The following is a 12120-nucleotide window of genomic DNA, read 5'->3' on the forward strand; positions in this document are numbered from 1 at the left end:
AAACGGCAGAAAACGGAGCTGAAACTCAAACAAACTGGGATTAGCTTGGGCGCTACTTTGCGTTGCCATGGAGTTCTACGGATCCCGAGGAGGAGCAAAAGAGTCGGACGGAAAGCGAAAGGAGGAAGTAACTTTTTTTTTTTTTTAAGTTTATTTCAGTGATTATTTCGTATGAGGCAAATACGTCAATGTTTACAGTACAAATAAAACACTGTGAAAATAAAATGAAACGAATTAAAAGAAAAGTAAAGATTTTTTTTATTACATTCTTAATTCATCAGGTTCTACGTAAAACTGATTTTCAAGAATTTCACGTAAGTTTTTCACCTTTAATACGAGACAACTGGAGCTGTATTTTAACATTTGGATTCATGTATGCACTATTTACCTAAGATTAGTGTATAATAATCAGGGAGCTCTTTTGTTTTTTTTAATAAATGTTTTTATTTATTATTTTCACAGGAAGCAGAATGTGAAATACACAATAAAGCACTTTTTTTGCTTTTCTTTTTTTCCCCTTTCCAAAAACCTAAACCATCTACAGATCTAAACTGTTTAATACCTATTGATCCACTAATCCTATCAATACATGTCAATAATTGGTGTAAAATACAGTTCTTCATCTTTTCAGGATCATGTCATTTTATTTGATGAGATGTAAATAAATCCAGTGAACATAAAAAATACAGAAATGTAAATAATGTGCGATGAATAGATTTTAAAAAGACAAGGAAAAGAAAACTAACGACCAGAGCATTTGTGCTGAACAATAAGACATTGTAAATAACAATAATAATTATGACAAATCAGATATGACCCTTTTGGACGTTCAGAGGCTCCGTAGTTAGCATGGAAACACCGTCATCTTCTACAACATTGATTCACCAGTAAAACCCATGGAGTTGAATCAATGACAGTGGATGGACACACTGGGTTTATGTTCAGTTAATGACAAATTTTGATGAAAAAGACACTGAAAATACACATAATAAAGAAGATGATATTAGAATAAATGGTGATAAATGACTCAAAGGTTAAAAAAGGAATTCCTTGTGGATCTGACACTAAAGTAAATCTGGGTCTTTAAGGGTTCAAGTCTTTGTTCATCCTTTTCCATCAGCAAAGTCATATTTTATCCTTAATATCACTGTGTTTTACCTGTTTGTGTAATTCTAAGTATTTAATTTGTTTTGTCTTTTTCATCTTATGTTACGTTTTTTTTTTCTGTTTTCTGTATCTTGCTTCTTTCTTTATCATGTTGTATTTTCCATCCAGTTGCATTTTGTCTTTTTAACATTCTTTTTCTTGTGTCGTTTTATGACTTTCTCTTTTAACATTAGGTCTCATTTCTTTTCCATCTAATTGTATCTTTTTTGCTTCATTATTGTCTTGTGTGCATCTTTTCTTTTCCATCCTTTATTATAATCTGTTTAATGATAACTGAGTTTTTCCACATTCTAAATCATTTGTCTACTCTGAGTTAAAACTGGAGTCTCTGCAGGTGAAATAAACCCAGGTTAAGGCTCCCTTCACAGCAGGTCTAAATGCAGAATTAGTTTGTTTTTTTTTTTGGTGAAATCTGATGTTTTCTGTGTGTTGGTTCATATTCCACATTAAATGCGGCTTCTATCACTTTTGAGTCTGAACTGAATGTGACCCTGAAGTGACCCACATGCACTAAAGAGGTCCTGATGGAACACAAGACCACGCGGACACACACTGTGGAACGCAAAATCATGATGTTTGTTGCATTTCAATGATGTAAAGGTCGGATAAATGTGACCTGGCCGTTCAGACTGAAGTCACATTGGAAAATATCAGATCTGTATCAGATTTAGGACCACATATGAAAGTGGTCCGGGTCAGATTTAGGACCACATATGAAAGTGGTCCGGGTCAGATTTAGGACCACATATGAAAGTGGTCCGGGTCAGATTTAGGACCACATATGAAAGTGGTCCGGGTCAGATTTAGGACCACATTTGAAAGTGGTCTGGGTCAAATTTAGGACCACATATGAAAGTGGTCTGGGTCGGATTTAGGACCACATATGAAAGTGGTCTGGGTCGGATTTAGGACCACGTACGAAAGCGGTCCGGGTGAGATTTAGGACCACCTGTTCAGACTGTCACAGATCACAGATGGATTTGCCCCACATTTACCTGCGTCTGAATGTCTAAATTTTTCCAAGTGTTTTCAGGGTCCGTGCATAGAACAGAGATAGAGGCTGAGTTTTGGAGGAAATTTAACTGTAAATCATATGGGTTTAATAGTAAATATTAAAGCTGCTCATTTAAAGACGTAACAAATTAAGTAAAAATAAAATATATAGCATTTCCTACAAAAACAGGTAATTTTTGCAAAAAAACCAACACTATTAAAGTCAAAATACTACATTACCCGGCAGCCTTATGGGCACAGGACAGAGCTGTGCCTCATGAAGAATAAAAGCACAAACAGGAGCATCAACTGCAGAAACTTTATTCACCCACATATGGACTTTTTCCAAACAGACTTTGCTCGTCATTGTGTTCACTCACAGAAGCACAGTGTGGCCTCGCCATGGCTTTAAAGGTTGAAGAAAAACTGTACTGAGGACACGCCAGCATTCCTGCACCTCCACTCCTGTTTAGAATTATTGCATTAATAAAAACAAATTATTAGATTCAAGTGTCCGTGATGATGCAGGTTTAGGGAGTGTGGGTAAAGTGCCAGAGCAGGAAAGTTGAGTAAATAAAAAACAAACAAACAAAAAAAAGGCTGATGTTACTGTTGGATCGTTAAAGGTCAGAGCGTTGGCGTCACCAGGTCGTTTTGTCATGTGGTTACATAGAAAACGACCCAGATTTACTCCATCCAACCAAAAAAGATGAACCATGGATGAACGCGACTGGTCTGACAAATGGATTCATGTTCAAATCTACGGCTCTGGGACCTGAGACCAGGATGGACATGGACGTTAAAACCCCCGTGACACCCCCCATGACAACCACTCCACTCCAACATATGGAGACTCATCGTTTTATTGAAACACCTTGAAGTACAAAACAAAAAACGTTACATGAAACGGTGCCTTCCTCATCGTGGCACGAGACCTAAAAAGAAAAAAAAAATTTAAAAAGGAAATAAACATGGGGGAACAGGAAGCGTCGAGTGTGTGGGGGAGGGGGGGGTCCGTCGTCATCACCACTCGTCCCTGATGTCGTGTGACGCTGCAGTGGCGTGTGGGCTTTGCCGAAGCGAGGCCGCCGCCCCCTGGTGGCGGTGTCGGTGCTGCGGGGGGGCCGAAGTGTTACAGAGTCCCATGCTTGTCAGAGGTAATTCACGTGTTTAGCTAAGAGGAGCTGGTGGAGGGGGAGAGGGGGGAGGAAGAGCAACAGCAGCACATAGGATGAAGGGGGGAGGGGTCGGGACAGAGGAGGAAGGGGGGGGGTTTAATGGCCTTCCAGGAGAGATGGGGGGAGAGGGCTGCAAACAGCTTTTAGAAGCCGTGGACTTTGAGCTGCTCCTCCTTGGCCAAACCGACCTGGAACCGAAAAACAACAACATCCACCCGTTAAAACCACAACAAACACGTACACGGTATTTACTCCTTTTCTGATTCTATTTCACCTATGTTTTTCTTACTTAATGAGGTGACAATAAAGACTCTTTGAATCTAAAAACCACTGGATTAAACAAACACATTCAGTCGGTCACTGAACCCAAAACACTCCAAACATATTCATCTTTTTTTTTCTTTTTTTAAATCAGAAAATCATTTTTATTCTTCATAGTTTTTTATGCTGATTTATTCTATCTTTTACATATATAAGGCCTGTTTTTTATTGGTGCCAAGCCAACTGCATCCAAATGTCATTTTTGATGTAAAATCTGGAATAAAATAATGAAGTCCATCTATATCTATATGTTAGAGTCAAGTTTCAACCTCGTATTCAGACACTGGATGTTTATGTCATGATCAATAACTGGACTCTAACTTTTGACCAACATATGCTGAATAATTCCAAATTCAACCTGAAACACATTAAATTAGATAATGACGTTTTCATTAAAAATCTACTTAAGGGAATGAAGTAACAGATGACTTTAAATGCAGATATGAATATAATATTATGGATTTATTTGGGGAAAACACTGGTGTTTACTCTGACCCTAAATGACAGTTTGAATGATCATGATTCAAGTTTCCAAAGTTTTTCAGGAACACGTGGTTGTGACTTTACCTCAGTGAGGAGCTGGCAGATATTCTTGCGCTGGTCTCCCTGCAGCTGGATCACTTCACCATACTCTGGGTGCTCAATCACTGTCCCATTGCAGGCAAACTTCTGTAGGAGATAAAACAAACACAAACACAGTCAGTGTCTGTGGCTCAATAGACGGCGTTAAAGTTCCAACACTAGATGTCAGTCACCGCTTCTGTCAACTGACTGCTCCCTCACATGGACTCTAACTGATTTGAACATTTTATTGCCTCTTAAGGCTTTAAAACACTTCCCACCTATGTGTTTGAATGTCTGTGACCTGCTGACCTGCAGGTGGCGCTCTGCCTCCTAACCTTACTGTGAGGTCTGTTTTAGAATCCATCAGTGGATCTGTCCCTTTGTTTAGACAGTGATTGCTATCACTGTAAATGAGGGTCACAGCTCCAGGACCGTGAGTACAGATGTGACTGTTCTTTGTCTTGATCTGATCCACTTTGTCCTTACTTCCTCTGCACTCGTTTCCCTTGGCCTCATTCCCATGTCATGCGCCTCATCTGTGTTTTAGATTCTTCTGTAAAGCTCAGACATTAATCTGTGTCCTGATACTGATCATTCTGAGTTTCCCCAATAAAATAACCTCCTATCCTGTTGGTCCTCTGATCTACATCTTACCTTCTTGAAGGCCTTGACTAGCTTCTTCTTGTCATAGTCGGCGGAGATGCCCTGGACAGTGGTGAGGGTCTTCCTGCCGTTCCTCTGTTGGATTCTTATGTGGATGTAGTCCTCTGTCCCGGCTGGGAGGCGGTCATCACCCTTACTTGCATCAGCAAAGGGGTCTGAGAGAAACAGGGAGAAAGAGTGAATTCGCAGTGATAAACACCGTGCTCCACTTATTCAAACCAATCCATCCTCCTTTTCATCCGTCCCGTTGACATCTGGCAGATCTCTCTGAAGGTTCGTATTTCAGACGGACTGCGCAGACGTACGGGCTAAATATACAGCTTAGCAGCTTATTGGAGTCTGGCACCGATAGTTAGCCACTTAGCATCAGCCAGTCAACACGGGTCGGACTACAAAAACATCAGCATTGACACAAAGAAATATACCGTTACACTTAGACACGCTAAGTCAAACACGAAATGTGGACCACAGAGAAAACCATCAGATGATTTGGACGCGGTTCCCGCATCCATCTGACGTCTTTCTTCGCCTGAACAGATGTGAAGAATAAGCTAACGCGCTGGGAACGACCGCGGCCTAATGGCGGCCGTTTGAACATTAGCAAAGGCCCGCTAGTCGGCTAACTCACAACTGTTCCGTATCTTTAACGCGTACATACAACACTACACAACAACGAAACGGAAGCTTCATTCACGAATACATTTCTTTACCCAACAACCGCTGTTCCACACAGTGAAATCCACACAGATAAATACTCGACGTAATGCTAAGCTAACTGTTAGCATGTGTCCGTCGCCCTTCCCCCACCGCGGCGTCGCTTCGGCTCGTTTTTTAAAAAGTCTTACCAAAAGATTGGAGGTTCTGGATAGTGGACATACGATAAGATTTGCTTTCCTTTCGGATAATAACTTGGTTAGCGAGCGGTTCGTCGGCTAACTGTGACTACTTTTGTCGATCTTCGGCCTTTTCAACAGGGACGACGGGACGCTGGTGTCCGGTTTTCACAGCGCTCACAAAATGGAAACGTACGAGTCCTGGACTGGAAAACAACCCTTTATGACCCCGCCCCGAAACCAACGCAAGCACGTCGATGACGTAGACATGAGACGGCATCTGTAGCCACGCCCTGATATTTCTCAACCTTACTGGAAGAGTGACGTCAATTGACATCATTCGTTCAATTGGAAAATTACAAAAAATATAAAATAATAAATGAGTAACCAAAGAAAGTAATGTATACATAAAATGTAATAAAGTACAATTACATTTTTTAAAATAGTAAATAAAGACCATAATATGTAAATGAAACCAAATATAGGAAATAAATTTAAAAAAAAGGTGGTGGTGGAAGGCTTCACAGGAATGCACAGAAATGAACACAATTAAATAAAAGTAACTTAATAAATAAAATAAACCATAATCCAGAGAGACAAAGGCAAAACAAAACAGAACAGCTTAATACAAAAGAAACCAAAACTATTTTCTATATGTATAGGGTATTTTTTTTATCCTGTATTAAATTTTTGTAAAGAAATATGTTGTAATGCACATACAATGAATATTACTAACTTAAAAGTCAACTTATTCATTTTTCAGGCCTGTTAAGTCATTTAATGCACTACTCTTTATGTAGATTTCATACAGATTTAAGACCTTTTTAAAACTGCTTAAAACAGAATTTAATGCCCATTTCACACCCACAGTGGCAAATATTTGCGAATTCTAGAATTTATTTCACCAAGGGCAAAGTTAGCGATAAGTGGTCCTAATTTAAGCATAAATTATCGGGTGGAATTGAGTCAACTAATGTTACCGTCTTTGCAGTTTGGACATTAAACAGACACATTTAAACACAACACAGAGAACAGGTTTATGGAAACATAAGACCTACCACATCAAATTTAATACCTTTAGGGATGATTGTAAATTCAAGACTTTTTGGGCCCAGTGGGAACCCTGTTTATTTCATATGATGTCAAACAGGTGAACGTCATCAGATGTAAATTAGAAAACATCTTCAATCACATTCTTCTGAAAGACCTTAAAACACTAAAAAAAACCTTAATGTTACAGAAAAGTTGTATTAAAACTGAATTAATTTCAATTCTACAAGAAATGAGTTATATTACAGCTTTATGAATAACAAACAAAACATGTAATGACCAGTATTTCATGTCCAACAGGAACACATTCAAAACAAATTGATTAAATCGTTTCCTTGTTGATGACGTGTTTAGAAAAGAAAAGCCATGAGACCAGACTTAGAGAAAACAGCACATCTTTAATCAAAGTCACGTCTACCTGGACCGAACGGGGAACATTTGACTGTACTGTACACAGGTGAGCCTGTAGCGAGCTGGCGTTCACAGGTGCATTGTGGGTGAAAACTGGATACAGGCCACGTTAACAGCTAACCAGCAACACTCAACTGCTACACAACTGCGCCTAGTGCACAAAAAAGACACACAGGCAGAGTTAGAGCCCAAAGAGACGCAAAAAAAAAAAGAAAAACACAACAGAAACAGATTTAAAGCAGGGCTGTCAAACATACGGCCCGTGGGCCAAAAAACGGTTGCCAAGGGGTCCGATCCAGCCCCTGGAGGAAATTACACTGAAGATATTAAGCATTTTAGTTCAGATTCCACATTCAGACCATAACAGAATAACCTGGAAATAATGTCAAAGTGTGTAAATAGTGTAAAAAAGTAAAATGACATGAAAATGTTTAAATTTACAAACTATCTTTTCACATAAAATATGAATAACCTGAACAAATATGAACCTGAAATGTCTTAGAAGAAATAAGTCACATTTTATTGTTTAGTTGATATTTCTCAAATTTTGTGCATGTTTTTTTCCTTGTTTATTTTGTGAATGTTTTTTTTTTTTGCTCAAATTTTTGTGAATATTTAAAATTAATTATGTTATTATTTTTCTGTTCCAGCCTATTTTAGATCCTATCAGGCTGTGAATAAAAAATGTGAATAACCTGAACAAATATGAACCTGAAATATCTTCATATAAATCAGTGTAATTGGACCAATATCTCATCTGTCATTAAATGTAGATCCACTGTACGTTAGAATGATCATGTGGAAACGATAAACTGAGGTAAAATATTGGTAAAATTACAGATTTTTTAAAAATAAATTTCAGGTTGTACACATTATTCAAAATTTTTAAAGGATCGTTTGTAAATGTAATTGTACTTTTTTTCCACTCAAAGTTTGTATTTGTCATTATTTATGGGTTGTTGTTTGTTTTACTGGTTCTGATCCACTTTAGATCAGATTGGACTGAATGTGGAACCTGAACATACATGAGTTTGATATCCCTCATTTACAGAGATGATGGAAACAGAAAAACATTTGACTGTTTACAGATAAATGACATGAAGACTGAGGTTTGAATGAGTTGATATAAAAAATAACAATAATAATAGCCTCAGATTGTTGCCTTTACTGTCGGTTTGTCTCCCTGGATGAAAACTCCACATTAGAACTGATTTAATGTTTAATGTGATTCAATATCAGCTCCACCGTATGAACATGTTCAGGTTTACAGATAAAAACCAAAGGTTAAACTGAGGAGAAAAGAAGAGGATCCAATAAAAACAGACGGGTGTTGATAAAACAGGTTCAGGTTACAAAAGTCAAATTAAAGCAAAAGAACAGAACGAAAACGAAAAACATCAGAACAGAGACCTGAACCAGAACAAGATGAGGAAGACAACAGTGACCTTTACTGAGGCTCAGGTCGGCGCCAGGATGGGACGGCGGTGGCGGCGACAGCGATGACAGCGTCCTCCGCCTGAAAACTGACAGAAGACACAGTTAGTCAAAGACAAACACACACAAATGTGATTTAACTGCAGATAATGGAGTCGTATCAGTTAAAAACCTCAAGTCTCTTTTCATTGACTGTAACCCTTTAGGACCCATAGAACCACACAGAACCTCAAAGAACCACATAGAACTTCACAGAACCAGTTCACAGCTGATCCAGATTCCATCTTATAACCATTTAATTACAATTACACTGAATACTTCTGTACACATATCTACATTCTAATACTGGAAGGTGTCAGAGCGTCTGTGTGTGTTTAAAGGTGCGGGAGACTTTCGTGACCAATTTTTTGTTGTATCCTCAGTATCATGAATCTGTAAGTCTTTCTGTGATTACTCACCTGAATCTCTTGCGTTATGGTGAACAGTTTCTTAGTGTCATCCACTATAAACAGTCCATGTGTTTACAAACAGAGTCGGGAGGTAACTCGGGCATCTTAGGAATTTTGTTGCGACGTGCATTGTGGGAAGCGAAGGCTCACACAGCTGCCTGAGACACGACGTGGAAACGGCAGGAGCTCCCTTCCCTCTATGCATATTCCTCCAGCCATTTCTGCGTTTCAGCAGTGTCCGCGTTGTGTTTGTTTCATCCATATAATATCATATGGTTGTACTACCACTGCCGCTGCAGGTGGCGGCGCTAACCTCCCTTTCCCACAATGCACGTTGTGACCAAACTCCGAAGATGCCCAAATTCCCTCCCGGCTCTGTTTGTAAACACATGGACTGTTTATGGTGGATGGAACTAAGAAACTGGTCACCATAATGCAAGAGATTCATGTTGTTCATGGAGTGGGGTAAATGGGGTGGTGCAGTGCGGGCCACATGTGCCTCAGAATGGGTAAAGTGAAACTTCACAGGCGTTACCTATTCCTCTACATCTCTTGCTGTTGTGAAGCTCATTTACCTTTACCATTTTTGGACATTTGCCCCCCCCCCCCCCCATTCACTTAAATGGAACAACTGCAACAATAATTTTCCCTGGAATTAATCAAGTATTCTGGTTGTGATTCAGGTTCTGGTGGACCGTCCTCACCTCACTGATCCTCGTCTCTATGGGGACTCTCCTCCGTTCTCTGCTGCCGACTTGGGGGGCTTTTCGATCTGGACCTGGACCCTCTTTTGGAGGAAGGCGTGCGACTCCTGGACCTGGACTTGGACCGTGATCTGGATCTGGAACGGGACTGGGACTTAGCCTTGGTCTTCTTGTTTCTGGGAGAACGGGACTTGGACCGGGAGTAGGATCTGGACCTGGACCTGCTGTAGCGGGACCGGCTCCGGGACCTGGACCGGCTCCTGGACCTGGACCGGCTGCGTCTGCGGTGTCTCGGGCTGGGAGAAGAACTGAACCGGTTCAGAGGATCGGTTAAGACCACATACATGTGCACGCTCAAATGTACGAAGTCAGAACCACAAACATGAGGGTTTAACGGAACATTTGGATCCAAACGATCAAAACAATCATATGATTCCAACCGTTTATTAGAAATGATCAGATCAGATTTAATGTGTTCATTTAATCAGATGAATTTAGAACAAATGAAAGTTCTGTTGATCTGATGACTTTCATCAGTATGATTAAGTTAATTTAATGAGCGTTAAATCTGTGAACAGTTTATTAAGTCTACACGAGGCCATAAACAGAGATTAATTATTTGTTTCATTTAAGCCCAACTGCAGATGGAAAACTAATGTATCAGTGAAGTAAAGGATTTCATTCAGTTATTATCATTAAATTTGTGATTTGCTTAGTTCTCTTCAGGTCATGAAACTAACACTAATTTTGTATTTAATTTAAGACGAATTACAGAATCCACAGCTCATTTGCAAAACATCTAACTTTGTTGAATAAGAGGCTGATTCAGTAATAATTCATTAATAAAGACGGATTGTTTAGTTCTTCACTGGCGTTTGAGTCCATACAACACTGACTAATCCATTATTTATTCTGTTTCATTTCAGCCGAACTGCAGAGGATGCACTGATGTTTGCAAAACATCTAATTTTGTTGACCAAGTAACAGATTGTTTTCAGTAATCAGCTCTAAATGTGTGAATTGTTTAGTTCTTCAGTGGAGTCTGGTGTCTGCATGTTTACACGGTCCACAAAAGGCCATGAAACTCATTAAAGACACACGTTTTTTTTTTTATTTATTTAAAGCCTAAATATAAAATATACTCTGATGTTTGTAAAGCATTCATTATTATGTATTTATTATTTACGTGTTATTTACGCGTTTAATTAATGAGCTTAAACGTATGATCCGTTTAGGAGGCTGGTCACGTGGTTCACAAAAGGCCTTTAAACTCACACTGAATGATTATTTGTTGTATTTAATTTACGACGAATTGCAGAGAATAAGTCAATAATCTGTAAAACTTCTCATTTCGCGCATAAATGTCGGATTTCCGCGGATATTCGCCACTAAACGGGGAATGGTCTGGTTCTTCTATGGAGTCTGGGCTCCGGCCTGCTCACCTTCGGCTCCTCCGGCCGTACCCTCCGGACCTCCGGGTGCCCCCGCCTCCTCTCCGGCCCCCGCCGTAGTGGGAGTCCGGGGGTCTTCCGTATCGGGCCATCTGGACCCGCAGCTCCCGTCCGTCCAGCAGGGCTCCGTCCATGGCGTCCATCGCGTCCTCCGCGTCCCGCTTGTCGTGGAAGCGGACGAAGGCGAAGCCGCGGCTCTCCTTGGTGTACCGGTCCCGGGGGATGTACACGTCCCCCACCCGGCCGTACTTCTCGAACACCCGGCGTAGGGTCTCGGGCGCCGTGCGGTACGTCAGGTTGTCCACTTTCAGGGAAGTCATGCCGTCGACGTCCGGCGGAGGCCTACCGTAACTCATGGCGGCTCACGTCGGAAAAAAACACACCCGGACGACCGTGGTTAAAGTCCGCAGACGCAGGTTCGGTGCGGTGGTGTAGAGCCGCGTTTCCGTCGAAGAACCCGGAACAAAGAACCGCCAAGAACCGCACAAAACCCGCTCAACTGCGCAGAAACCCGCTCTACTGCGCCAAAGCGGACACACAGTTTTCTTCTTCTTCTGCGGAAACTCAACTTGTGCCTTTGATCCTACGAATTAGCATTAGCGCCCCCTGGTGTCCCGGTGGAATAACACCCTGAACACACAGTCAACAGGCCCAGGACGGGTGGATGGATGAGGAGGATTCAGCTGGAGAAGGACATGAAGGGTAAGGCAGAACATGTGAAATAAATAAACAAATAAACAAACAAACAAATAAATTAATAAATGAATAAGCCACAAAATGTGAAAAACAAGACAGAAAAAAAAAATCCCATAAAAGATGTAGCAAGATGAAACCTGACAGAGACCTGAGGCGCAAATCTGAGACTGGATTCATCTGGACCTGAACCTCTTGGACCCAAACCT

General features: G+C 40.6%; 1 protein-coding gene and 1 pseudogene across 1 annotated transcript; both read right to left on the minus strand.

Moving 5' to 3' along the window:
• Positions 1-2465: 2465 nt before the first annotated feature.
• LOC115423827 (eukaryotic translation initiation factor 1b) lies at positions 2466-5862 on the minus strand. Its single transcript, XM_030140883.1, has 4 exons — positions 5732-5862; positions 4878-5041; positions 4227-4328; positions 2466-3526 (listed from the first exon to the last, which is right to left on the minus strand). The coding sequence occupies exons 1-4, from the start codon at positions 5760-5762 to the stop codon at positions 3482-3484; spliced, it is 342 nt and encodes a 113-aa protein (XP_029996743.1). The 5' UTR covers positions 5763-5862; the 3' UTR covers positions 2466-3481.
• Positions 5863-8143: 2281 nt separating this feature from the next.
• On the minus strand, positions 8144-11781 carry LOC115423815 (serine/arginine-rich splicing factor 2-like; annotated as a pseudogene).
• Between the last annotated feature and the right edge of the window lie 339 nt (positions 11782-12120).

This window comes from Sphaeramia orbicularis, chromosome 8 (genome assembly GCF_902148855.1).
Source record: "Sphaeramia orbicularis chromosome 8, fSphaOr1.1, whole genome shotgun sequence".
Classification (NCBI taxonomy): Eukaryota; Metazoa; Chordata; class Actinopteri; order Kurtiformes; family Apogonidae; genus Sphaeramia; species Sphaeramia orbicularis.